The 12,647-nt window shown below is 57.2% G+C and overlaps 1 protein-coding gene across 1 annotated transcript in view; it reads left to right on the top strand.

Annotated features, from left to right (window-relative positions):
• Positions 1-12,647, top strand: part of ARHGEF1 (Rho guanine nucleotide exchange factor (GEF) 1) — a 23,699-nt gene that overhangs the window by 2,635 nt on the left and 8,417 nt on the right. The window contains exons 2-14 of the mRNA XM_011936571.1: positions 1,835-1,877; positions 1,963-2,049; positions 2,535-2,648; positions 5,786-5,884; positions 6,092-6,134; positions 6,364-6,610; positions 7,035-7,064; positions 7,442-7,541; positions 7,680-7,776; positions 7,855-7,890; positions 8,593-8,730; positions 9,627-9,732; positions 11,544-11,689. Coding sequence (XP_011791961.1) covers positions 1,854-1,877; positions 1,963-2,049; positions 2,535-2,648; positions 5,786-5,884; positions 6,092-6,134; positions 6,364-6,610; positions 7,035-7,064; positions 7,442-7,541; positions 7,680-7,776; positions 7,855-7,890; positions 8,593-8,730; positions 9,627-9,732; positions 11,544-11,689 — 1,267 coding nt within the window. The 5' untranslated portion in view covers positions 1,835-1,853. The remainder of the gene's footprint in view (positions 1-1,834; positions 1,878-1,962; positions 2,050-2,534; positions 2,649-5,785; positions 5,885-6,091; positions 6,135-6,363; positions 6,611-7,034; positions 7,065-7,441; positions 7,542-7,679; positions 7,777-7,854; positions 7,891-8,592; positions 8,731-9,626; positions 9,733-11,543; positions 11,690-12,647) is intronic.

The raw sequence follows: 12,647 nt of genomic DNA on the forward strand, positions 1-12,647 counted from the left end.
ATGCCCAGCTAATTTTTTTTAGTAGAGACGGGGTTTCACCATGTTAGCCAGGATGGTTTCAATCTCCTGACCTCGTGATCCGCCCGCCTCGGCCTCCCACAGTGCTGGGATTACAGGCGTGAGCCACCGCGCCCAGCCTCCTTTGCCTTTTTTTAATCTCCCTGCCTTAGTTGAGCATTTCTGCCTCTGAGTGGGATGAGCATGCACCCTCCACGTCCGTGGTCATGTTTCATAGTGAGACAGGGTCTCACTGTGTTGCCCAGGCTGCTCTCGAACTCCTGAGCTCAAGCAATCTTCCAACCTTGGCCTCCCAAAGTGCTGGGGTTACAGGCATGAACCACCTCGCCTGGCCAGTTTGCAAATTTATTAAAGTGAATGTTTAGCAGTGGTTGAATCTTGAATTGCCCAAGCTTAGATATTGGACAAATACTCTTTATGGGAAAGAATAAAAATGATGCCTTCCCCAGGTGGACCCTCAGGGTGGCATTTGGACACTCCAGAAAGCATCATTGTTTAATCATCAAAATCCTGGTTACCATTTACTGGGGAGCTAGGGAGGAGGCCCATAAAGCAGGAGAAGGGCGGGTCTCTGCCAGCTAGGGTTATAAATAGCTTTGGGCTGTGGGGAGCCCCCCCACTGGTCCACCCCACCCCTCTTTCCACAGCTCCTTCCCGCCTGACACGGGCTCTATGGCATTAGTCAGACTAATTAAGGACACAGAAGATGTCGGTGGAAAGACTCAGAGAGAAGTGGAGACTCAAGGAGAGACAAAGATGGGAAAGACAGCAAGAGATGGGGGAGAAAAAGGGATGGAGAAAGATGAGAGACAGCACTTGAGACCGTGACTCAGAGAGGTGTGAGGATGGTGGCTGCAGAAACCAGATGTGGGAGGACAGAGGCACAGAGACAGAGACAGGACAGACAGAGCTACAGAAGCAGGAAGGGGGTGTCACCGCTGAGAGGGACAGATGGAAGGAGGGGAGGCAGGGACGGTGAGGAAAATGAGACAGTTCTGGAGGAAGGCAAAGAGAAAAATCAGGAAACAGGGTGAAGAGAGACCAAGACATGAAACAGATTCGAGGGTCAGACAGCCAAGGAGAGCCGGCTGCAGACAGACCAAGGTGCACGTAGGGTGGAGGAGACAGACGCACCTTGGAGATGGGCTGTCTGAGGTCCCATCACTTATTTTCCGAGACTGGAAGCCTGGGAAGAGATGAGGTCCCTAGGGGAAAGAAGAGCTGGGTTTGAGGACTCCTGGTCCCTGAGGGAGGAGGGTTCTGAGTTTTGTTTTCTTATGTGGAGAGTTGGGGGTTGGGGGTTTGTCATTGTGACTTCCTGTCACAGGAAGTGGGGCTGGTGGGTTCCAAGCAACATCCTGCCCCAGGCCTGTCACAGACCAGAGGAGACCCCTGCACCCCACTTCTCTCCCGCCTCTCCTCTAACCCTCGCATCCCGGCTTGCCTCTAGGCTGTGCTCTCAGGAATTAGCCCCCAGGCCTCTGATCCCTCCGACCTGGGAGTCCAGTCCCCCAGCCCCCTCTTCCATTAGAGCGTTAGGGACTCCAGATTGCAGGCTCTCAGACTTAGCCTTCCCATGGACCCAGGCTCCTGAGCCTCCAATGCCTGCCCCCGCAAGGCTCCCGTCCTTGGGCTCCCGCCCCCTGGCGGGTCTCTGAAGGGCTCTTTGTGGCCACACAGAGGCCCCATTGAGCTGCAGAGGCCGGGATGGGGGAGGCTGTTTACTCACCTTCACACCTGGGCCAGGAATCTGTGAGTAACCACCCTGGGCCGCCGCCTCCCACCCTCCTAACCGCAGCCCCTCCTCTTCCCCCAGCCCTGCAGAGCCCAGGGAGATGGAAGACGTTGCCCGAGGGGCGGTGAGTGGACAGAGCAAGGGGTGAGGGGACTCTGGGGCTGTGGGTGGGGAGTTCTGTGGACTGAAGCCGCCCTCCCCTTCCACAGGCCTCCCCAGGCCCCTCCCGGCCTGGCCTGGTTCCCGTCAGCATCATCGGGGCTGAGGATGAGGATTTTGAGAACGAGCTGGAGACGGTGAGTGGGAGATAGGGTGGAAAAGCTCTGTCCCAGGCTCAGCATCCCGCCCCGGGTCCCCTCCCACCCGCAGATATGTCTTCTCAGCCTCTTCCCACGGTTTATCCCATCCTCTCATCTCCGTGGTACCTCCCTCCTCACCTCGCCGACCCCATACTCGGAGCCCACACAGCAGCATGGACGCCCACCCTTCTTACTCTTAACCCCATTTCTTATCATTGCTCTCTCCTCTCCCAGCAGGGACCCCAATTTCTTCTCTCCTAATTTCTGTCCTCATCATCCACCATTATAATATTAAGTCTCATCCATTCTCCCTGACCACCTGCCCTTGCTGTCATCATTATTTCATGGACACTGTCACCACTCCCCACTTCCCAGGAGCTAACCCTGACTTGGATCCCTTGTGAAGTACCAGGAATGGGTAGGGTCAACCCCAAGGCCCCTCCTCTTCTCCTCATTGTACTCACACCTGCCTGAACCCCCAGAACTCAGAAGAGCAAAACAGCCAGTTCCAGAGCCTGGAGCAGGTGAAGCGGCGGCCAGCCCACCTCATGGCCCTCCTGCAGCATGTGGCCCTGCAGTTTGAGCCAGGACCCCTGGTGAGGGCAGGGCTGGGTGGGCACAGGGAGGGGTGGGGCTGGGAAAGGCACAGCTTTTGGCGAATTAAACCAGCGAGCTAGTGTTGGGAGGGTCTGGAAAAGCAGATCTAGAAAACAGAGTGCCAGATCTAGAAAGAGAAAAATGCCTTAGACAAGAGCCAGAAAGCACGCCACATGACCTCAACAGGCTTACAGGTGCCCAGGGTATAGATCTTAGTGTGCAGCAGGCAGGGTACACACGGCAAGACCCCGCAGAGCCACAGAGAGTCCAGCAGCCTGGCGGAAACCACATTCTGTCCCACTTTGTGCCTGTGACAGCGCTCCCCATCAGCCTGTGGCAGCGCCCTTCCGTGGACTCTGGGATACTGAATCCTTCTCTCCAAAGCCTTCTCGGCAGATGTCCGCACGCAGTCGTTCAGGGTTGGTGCTTGGGAGAAGGCTGTTAGCCATCCCAGGTGTAGGGGGCACAGCAGGCCCTGATCCAGAAACAGGAAAACTACCACACACAGCTCACAAAAGAGACCACAAAATTGTGGATCCAGAAGCCTCCGTATGAGGCAGAAGATACCTGGGAGATGTGGATGGACAACCGTGCCATCCAGAAACAGCTGCAGAGTCTAGAAAAACCAGCAGGTGATTTAGAAAGGGAGAGACCGCAGTGCTGGCTGGCAGTGGATCTGTAGACAAGGGTCTCGTCCCAAGAAGACCCAGTCCAGCCCAGCACAGGATAGGAGTTGAGGACAGCCAGGGCACTGCACCATGTGGACATGCGTAGTAGACCCCTCCAGAAAACGAGAGAATCGATAGAGTGGGGAGAAGCACCCAAGGCACGCGGAAAGAAGAATACATCAGCTGCAAGACCAGAGGCTGGTCATCCTGACACCAAAGCATCAGATATGCAGAAATTTAGGAAATTGCAGTCTTTTCCCCGTCTGCATTCTCTTTCCAGAAGAGTGGCTCCCTGCACAACCACATGCATGGAAATTCTGGCCCTCTGAGCAAGGGGGTACCCCATTCAAGCCTTGGGGTTTCTAGAACACCAAATCATGGACATCAGCCCAGGGATCGTGCTGACTACCATGTTCTTTTACAGATGTGGAAACTGAGGCCTAGAGAAGGTCAGGGACTTGCCTGAGGTGACCCTGGCAGCCTCTGGGCATTTTGAGGTTTATCCTCACACAGCTCCCTCACCTCATCAGCTTGTGGGGAGCCGATCAGAGATAGCTGTGGTCCCCTGGGCGGCTTCCTGTTGGCCTCTCTTAGAATTTTGCTATATTTGGGGAGTGTGGAGAGTAGATATAGATTTGTTAAAACTGTTTAAAGTGGAGAAGGAGGACCAGGCCTGGTGGTTCATGACAGTAGTCCCAACGCTTTGGGAGGCTGAGGCAGGAGGATGGCTTGAGCCTGGGAGGTCGAGGCTGCAGTGACTGCACCACTGCACTCCAGCCTGGGCAACAGAGTGAGACCCTGTCTTGAAATAAATAAATAAAAGGTGGGGCCGGGCACGGTGGCTCATGCCTGTAATCCCAGAACTTTGGGAGGCCGAGGCGGGTAGATCACTTGAGATCAGGAATTCGAGACCAGCCTGGCCAACATGGTAAAACCCTGTCTGTACTAAAAATATGAAGATGGGGCAGGCGCGGTGGCTCACACCTATAATCCCAGCACTTTGGGAGGCCGAGGCAGGTGGATCACCTGACGTCAGGAGTTCAAAACCAGCCTCACGGTGAAATCCCATCTCTACCAAAATACGAAAATTAGCCGGGCACAGTGGTACACGCCTGTAATCCCAGTTACTCGGGAGGCTGAGGCAGGAGAATCACTTGATCTTGGGAGGTGGAGGTTGTGATGAACCAATATTGCACCACTGCACGCCAGCCTAGGCGAAAAAAAAAAATTAGCCAGGCATGGTGGTAGGCACCTGTAATCCAAGCTACTCCAGAGGCTGAGGCGGGAGAATTGCTTGAACCCAGGAGGAGGTTGCAGTGAGCCAAGATCGCGCCACTGCACTCCAGCCTGGGTGACACAGCGAGACTCCATCTCCAAAAAGAAAAAGGAGAAAAAGTCCCACTTCCATTGGAGTGAGTTCATTTCCCAGATGAGAGCCCCCAGGAGCCAGGGCAGGTTGGAGTCCCCACTGTCAACCAGCACAGGTGCTGGCACTCAGGAAATGCGTGACGAATGACACAGTGAGCCCCACTTGTCCACGTGTTCTTTACAAGCCCTCAGTATGCACAGGGCACCATCTGGGACACAGACAGATCAACCTACAACACCCCTCAACTCACACAAACCCTTGAGCTGCTCAGTCTTTCTAGGCAGCAGAATGTAGTGGAGACAGGCTGCCTGGATTCGAATCCTAACTTTGCCACTTAGTAGCTGTGTGATTTTGGGTTTTATTTATTTATTTATTTCTGAAACCGTCTCGCTCTGTCGCCCAGGCTGGAGTGCAGTGGCACAATCTCCACTCACTGCAACCTCCATCTCCTGGGTTCAAGCAGTTCTCCCTGCCTCAGCCTCCCAAGCAGCTGGGATTACAGGTGCCCACCACCACACCTGGCTAATTTTTTAGTTGTTTTATTTTTAGTGGAGACAGGGTTTTGCCGTGTTGGCCAGGCTGGTCACAAATTCCTAACCTCATGTGATCCACCTGCCTCGGCCTCCCAAAGTGCTGGGATTGCAGGTGTGAGCCACCATGCCCGGCCTAGTGACTAAGCTTGAATAAACTTCTTGAGCTCCGTTTTCTCATCTGTAAAATGGGGATAATCTCGGTCCCTACGCTTGAACACGTTAACACACGTAGAGGGTGTAGAGCAGCGTCGGGTATACAGTAAGCCCTCAGTATAGACAGTAGTAGTAGTTGTCATTATTGGCAGGAGGAGACCATGATGAAGAACCACAAAGGACCACAGCACAGGATGGAAAATTAGAAAATGTGAATGGCGGCCCCAGGGAGCCTGCAGGGGAACCCAGGGCCTGGTGTTGGGGTGGAGGTCAGGGAGTGCTTCCCGGAGGAGGTGGCAGTTGAGTCCCATAACTAGGGGGTGGTCAGGAGGCGGAGAAGGCCCTCTTCAAAGGGAGAGTGTGGTTTGAGGCGGGGTGGGGGAGCGGAGAGTCACACTGTGTGTCTCCCCCAGCTTTGCTGTCTGCATGCCGACATGCTGGGCTCACTGGGCCCCAAGGAGGCCAAGAAGGCCTTCCTGGACTTCTATCACAGCTTCCTGGAGAAGACAGCGGTGAGAGATCTTCAGGCTGCCCCAACCCCGCAATCCCTGTTTGGGCCTACAGAGTCACCATGAGGTCCCCAACCTCTGCCCTGAGGGCAGCTGCTGACCCAGGCCTTCCCCAGCACCCTCACTTATGTCAGGGTTCCTGGCAGTCCTCCCGGCCTGCGTCTCAGCACACCAAGTCCTCCTCTTCACCCCATTCTCTCTCTTGAGCAGGTTCTGCGGGTGCCGGTCCCACCCAATGTCGCCTTTGAACTTGGTAAGGAGAAGGATGGGATGAGGGAGAGGTGTCTAGCAGGGACTACACCTCCCAGGAGGCCAAGGGGAGGGAGGCCGCACTCCCATGCTCTGCTCGGACAGCCGAGATTCATTCATTCCTTCCTGGCAGCGGCCTCAGGAAGCGTGGCTGTTGGAGTCCAAAGGTGGGTGGGGGCCATGGTCCAAGCCACCAGGAAGTGGACCCTAGCCCCCCATGTGTGTCCCTGCAGACCGCACTCGGGCTGACCTCATCTCCGAGGATGTCCAGCGGCGGTTCGTGCAGGAGGTGGTGCAAAGCCAGCAGACAGCCGTGGGCCGGCAGCTGGAGGACTTCCGCTCCAAGCGGCTCATGGGCATGACGCCCTGGGAGCAGGAGCTGGCCCAGCTGGAGGCTTGGGTTGGGCGAGACAGAGCCAGCTACGAGGCCCGGGAGCGGCACGTGGCGGAGCGGCTGCTCATGCACCTGGAGGAGATGCAGTGAGTGGGCCAGCCCTGGTGGGAGCGTTGCCCCTCCCTAGCGCCGGGGCACCCCTGCTACCTCTGGCATGTTCCATCCCGTTTGCGGGTTCCCTCTTCAGCGTCAGGGTTCATTTCTTGGCACTGGGGCTCTTCCTCTGCCCTGGCATTTGAACTCACCTTGGATCTGAGTCTTCCCTTTCCAACTTTGGGGTTCCCTTGTCATTTCTGGGTCTTGTCCGTGATCTGGCACTTGGATCCCGTCCTCCTGGATGAGAGACCTCCCTCCCTCTTGTGACGGTCCTTCCCGATCCCTTCCGCAGTATCCCCTCTCTGTCTCTCTTCCCCCTGCCTATGCCAGGACAGCAACCCTGAGACGTGTCCTGGGTGGACAGGGACCCCAGACCTAGCAAATATGTCACAAACATCTCTCTTCCTTCTACAGACATACCATCTCTACCGATGAAGAAAAGAGGTGAGGGGGGCAGGGAGGGCGGCAGGGAGAGGTGTGCAGCCTCCTGGGTTTGAGGGAGGAGGGAGCTGGGGGTCTGGATTCCTGGGTCTAAGGGAGGAGAGGGCTGGGGACTTGGACTCCTGGGTCTGAGGGAGGAAGAGGCTGGGTGCCTGGACTCCTGGGTTGAGAGAGAAGGAGGCTGGGGGCCTGGACACCTGGGTCCTGGGTATTGGGTAACAGCCCTTGCCCCTGTCTTTTTGAACCCTCTCATCTCTCCTCAGAGTCTCACGGGAAGTAGTTGTGGGGTCAGGATGGGAAGGCCAGGCCTCTGCCTCTAGTGGCTCTGTATGTGTGTGTGTCTTTGTGTGTGTTGAGCCCTCACTGTCCCCTCCCTACAGTGCTGCCGTGGTCAATGCCATTGGCCTGTACATGCGCCACCTTGGCGTGCGGACCAAGAGTGGGGACAAGAAGTCGGGGAGGAACTTCTTCCGGAAAAAGGTGCTTCCCTCAGTGCCCTGTCCTGACCCTTTCCGAGACGCGCTGGGAGCCCCATGACTCTGGACACCTGGCGTCAAATTCTGCTTGGTTGTTGTCTCAGAGATGCTCAGCCTGGTCTTCCTCCCCGCCCTCTTGCAGGTGATGGGGAACCGGCGGTCAGACGAGCCTGCCAAGACCAAAAAGGGGCTGAGCAGCATCCTGGATGCCGCCCGCTGGAACCGGGGAGAGCCCCAGGGTAAAGCGGCTCTGGCCTCTGCCCTCCCCTGTCTTCCCCAGCTCTTCCCACTCACTGTCTCACTCTCTCTCATTTCAATTCCAGATTTTCGCCACCTCAAAGCAGAGGTTGATGGTAATGGACCTGTAGCCAGAGCATCCATCCCTGGGGCCTGTAGAGGAGGGGGCTGGGGCCTGGACTCCTGGGTCTGAGGGAGGAGGGGCTGGGCCTGGACCCCTGGCTCTGAGGGAGAAAGGGCTGGGGGAGTTCCTGGGTCTGAGGGAGGAAGGGCTGGACCTGAATCCCTGGGTCTGAGGGAAAAGGGACTGGGCCTGCACTTGGCTGGGGGAGTTCCTGGGTCTGAGGAAGGAGGGGCTGGGGGCTCAGACTCCTGATTCTGAGGGAGGAAGGGCTGGGGGCCTGGACCCGTGAGTCTGAGGGAAGAGGGGCTGGGGGAGCTCCTGAGTCTCAGGGAGGGAGGCCTGGGGCCTAGACCCCTGGGTGTGAGGGAGGAGGGATTGGGCCTGGACCCCTGGGTCTGAGGGAGGAGGGGCTGGGGGCTGGGACTCTTGGGTCTGAGGGAGAAAGGCCTGGGGCCTGGACCTCTGGGTCTGAGAAAGGAAGGGCTGGGGGCCTGGACTCCTGGGTCTGAGGGCAGAGGGTATGGGGACTCCTGGGTCTGAGGGAGGAGGGGATGGGGGCTTCTGGGTCTGAGGCAGGAGGGGCTCCTAGTCATGGTGGGGAAGGGCCTGAGCACAGCCTCTTGCATCCCCCGGTTGTTGTAGATTTGAGTTACTGTTCTCTCATCTCCCTCTTTCTCCCTCACTGTCTCCCCAGCTGAGAAGCCAGGTGCTACAGACCGGAAGGGAGGCCTGGGGATGCCCTCTCGGGACCGGAATGTTGGGGCTCCTGGGCAGGACACCCCTGGAGTCTCTCTGCACCCTCTGTCCCTGGACAGCCCAGACCGGGAACCAGGTGAGAGTTTCCTGGGCCAGGGCTCCATGAGGCCCGGGGATCCAGGGTGGGGGTGCTGCCTGCCCCCTTGGCACCCCCAGATGGAAGCCACTCCTCAGCAACACCTCCCCTTTGCTCTTAGCATCCGCTCCTCCCTGCTCCTGGTCACCACTGTCATTCGTAACTTTCCCCTTCCCTCAGTTTGCCCTTTCCACGACTTTCCTCCCAGGCTCTGACCTCTCTGCTGGTGCCGTGTCTCCCACCCCCTTGGACTACGTTTTCCATCAGCCCTTCATTTTCCAGAACCTTCCCTGAGTACATGACCAATCCACCCTCTGAGCTGCATTGCTGGCCCCCTAGGTGGGAAGCCCACCAGCCCCATGAGCTTCGTCCCTCACCGTCCTTACACCTCTGTGGCCTCAGGCCCTTGGATCTCTGCGTGGCCAGGCCCAGGCTCACACACCGGCTCTGCTGACTCCTCGTGTTTATTTAGTGTTTTGGATATGACTCCCCTTTATTAGCCTCCGTTTCCTTCTCTCTAAAGGAGTATGAGAGGGTGGGGAGGACGAATGGATGTGGAGGCAGCACAGAATTCAGGCCCTCCTGACCTCAGGGGGCTGCAGCCTGGTTGGGTGGGAGAGATGTTTGTGACTTATTTGCTAGGCCTGGGGTCCCCATCCACCCAGGACACACAGGGGCACCCACTTCTGTTGCATCTTCACGCCCCTGCCCCTAGTGGCCCACGGTCGTGTTCTCAGAGGTCTTAACATCTTTCTGTCCCGTGCTGAAGTACATTGCAGCCGCGTGGTGTCTGCCAGGCACTGGGTAGCTTTAGCCCCCACATTTCCAGGCCCCCAGAGTGTGGGTCTCATGGCCTCAGAGGCCTTCCAGCCAGCCCTGCTCCCTCCACCTCACAGGTGCCGACGCCCCCCTGGAGCTGGGGGACTTATCCCCGCAGGGCCCAATGAGCCTGGAGCCCCCGGCGCCCCCAGAGAGTACCGATGAGGGGGCCGAAACCGAGAGGTGCCCAGGCTGGGGTGCAGGGGTGGGGGCCGTGGCTTACTGGGCGCTGGTGGGTGGGTGCAGGGTCGCCGCTGCCATCTGTGCCTGCCTGTCCCAGCCTCTCGCTCCCCCTGCTCCTCTGCTGCTCTCTGGGTCTCGCCATTCCTCTCCCTTCTTCTTTCCTTTTCTCATCTCCCTCCTGCTTCCTCATTGCCCCCCTTTCCTTTATCCTTACTTTTTCCTCTCCTCCTTCCTCTCCTTCCTTTTTTCTCTGATCTTTCTCTTCCTCCCTTCCTCTCCACCTCTCCTTCCATCTCCTTTATTTCCCCCCTCCTTTCTCATCTGGGTTTTCTTTCCCCACTTTCCATCCCCCTCCGATGTCCCTGCCACTTTTCATTTTTTCTGCCCTTCCTCCCCTTCTCTTTCAAGCCCCCCCACCCCACCTCGCCTTGCTCCTGCCTCCTGGTACCCGTCCCTCAACCCCCCACCCCTCTGCTCTGTGCCCCGGGGGCCCTGTCCCCCTTACAGCTGGGGGGCAGGCTCTGCCCCCTGCCCGTCCTTGTGCCGCTGCTTTGGGGACCCTTTGGTGGGTGTGGGGAGGTAGGTCGGGTGCCATCTGGGCCCACCTCTGACCCTGTGCCCCTCTCTCCCCAGAAGGTGGAAGAGGTGGGTGCCTGGGCCCTGGGTGGGGGAAGGGCTAGCCCCTCCCCCATTTCTCCCAGCCCCTCCCCTCTCCCCATGGCCACTCCTTCCCCTTCACTCCCTGTGAGGGATGGGTGGGGACATCACCCTCCCAGTTGAAGAGCTAAGTATGGAAATCCTCCCTACCCCATAAACACCCCTCTGTTGCCATCCCCCTGCCTCAGGGAAGGGAGGGGGTCAGTCCTACGCTCCATCCTGGGTTCCCCATCCCTTCTCCCATCAAATTTCAGTATCCCCGCACCGACACCCCCCTCTACCCCAGCGCCCCTAAAATCCCACCACTCCTCTGACTCTCTCCTCTCTCTTCTGTTGCATGTTTGATCCCTGTCCTGGTCACCCCTGCTCCCGTCCTGGTCTCTCCCCATCTCTGTCCCTGTCCTGGTCTCTCCCCGTCTCTGTCCCTGTCCTGGTCTCTCCTTGTCTCTCCCTGTCCTGGTCTCGCCCCGTCTCTGTCCCTGTCCTCTTCTCTCCCCAATCTCTGTCCCTGTCCTGGCCTCTCCCCGTCTCTGTCCCTGTCCTGGTCTCTCCCCGTCTCTGTTCCTGTCCTGGTTTCTCTTCGTCTCTGTCCTTGTCTTGGTCTCTCCTTGTCTCTGTACCCGGCCTCTGCCTGACTCTGTCCTTGGCCTCGGGGTCCAGGCTATCAGGGCGTCTGGGGCGCTCAGAGAGCCTGCGGGTGAGTGACCGCCGCCGGCCTTCCCGGGGCAGCCTCGGGGCTAAGGGCCGGGGTGGGGGCCGCTCCCGGAGCGACGTGGACATGGACCCCAGTTCCGCCACGGCAGTGCTTGGCCCTGCCCGACGAGCCACGTATGTCAACCCTCTCCCTTCCCCCATCCACTAAGGCAGCCTGGAGAATCAGGGAGGGATTGTTATCAGAGTCACAGGAATGGGCGTTGGAGGCTGAGGTCATTGAGGCCAGCTGTGGTCACAGACCTTGGAGGAGGAGGGGGTAGAATGCTTCTAGAGATCTGGGGACTCTAGTGTAGTCAGATCTAGAGACCTGGTCTGCTGTACGGGCCACCCTGGGGGCATCGAATGCCAAGGCCGCTGACCGGGGTTGAATGCTCTAAGAGGTTGAAGGCTGCTTCCTGGGATGGCCCAAGCTGGGGCCCTAACAAGGCTTCCGTCCACAGCCCTGAGCCTGGAGATGAGGGGGAGCCGGGGCGGTCAGGACTGGAGCTTGAACCAGAAGAGCCTCCCGGCTGGCGGGAACTCGTCCCACCAGACACCCTGCATAGCCTGCCCAAGAGCCAGGTGAAGCGGCAGGAGGTCATCAGCGGTGAGTACCACCCCCGTCTGCCCCACTGTGACCAAGGACACAGTCCAGCTCTGGCAAAGGCAAGGACAGGTGCAGAGACGTGTTCATCTTGGTGTTATTTACCATAGGGAGAACTTGAAGGCAGCTTCAAATTCCCTCTTGTTCCAAGTTCAGATTGTTCCAACAGAGACCACTTTGATGGAATGTGAATGCCACTGTGGAAGGGACGTTTCCAAAAATTTCGAGTAGTGCAAGACAGTGCTGATGTTAAGAACACTGCATTTCTGGTGCAAGCCTTTATTTCCTTACTTGCGAAATGTGGGTACTAATAGTTCCTACCTCAGATATTGTCATGAAGATGAGACGATTTGTGTGAAATGTTTAGCATAGTGCTGGGCACAGAGGAAGAGCATTTTTTTTTTTTTTTCATTTTTATTTGGGCAGGGTCTCAGTTGGTCTCCAGGCTGGAGTGCAGTGGTGCAGTCACGGCTCACTGCAGCCTTACCCTCCCAGGCTCAACTGATTCTCCCACCTCAGCCTCCCGAGCAGCTGGAACCACAGGCATGTACCACCATGCCTGGCTAATTTTTGTATTCTTTGTAGTCTAATTTTGTATTCTTTGTAGAGATGGGGTTTCGCCATGTTGGCCAGGCTGGTCTCAAACTCTTGGGCTCAAGTGATCCTCCTACCTCAGCCTTCCAAAGGCTTGGGATTACAAGTGTGAGCCAGCAGGCCCAGTCAAGGAAGAGCATTTTAATGAGATTGTTGTTACTAGTTTGATCTTAATCGCTTAGGGGAGAAAAGATCCCCACAGGGGAAAGTCTGGGAGAATGATCAGTATATTCACAGTGCTTACTTCTGCATGGAGAGATGATGAGTGTGTCATTTTTGTCTTTTCCTTTTTTCCTGTGCTAATTGTGTGGTGGCTGGGGAGGCTGATGGCAAAAAGAGAAAGCTTTTTTTTTTTTTTTTTGAGACA

The sequence above is a fragment of the Colobus angolensis genome, unplaced genomic scaffold, assembly GCF_000951035.1.
Source record: "Colobus angolensis palliatus isolate OR3802 unplaced genomic scaffold, Cang.pa_1.0 Scaffold154, whole genome shotgun sequence".
In the NCBI taxonomy this organism is placed as follows: domain Eukaryota; kingdom Metazoa; phylum Chordata; class Mammalia; order Primates; family Cercopithecidae; genus Colobus; species Colobus angolensis.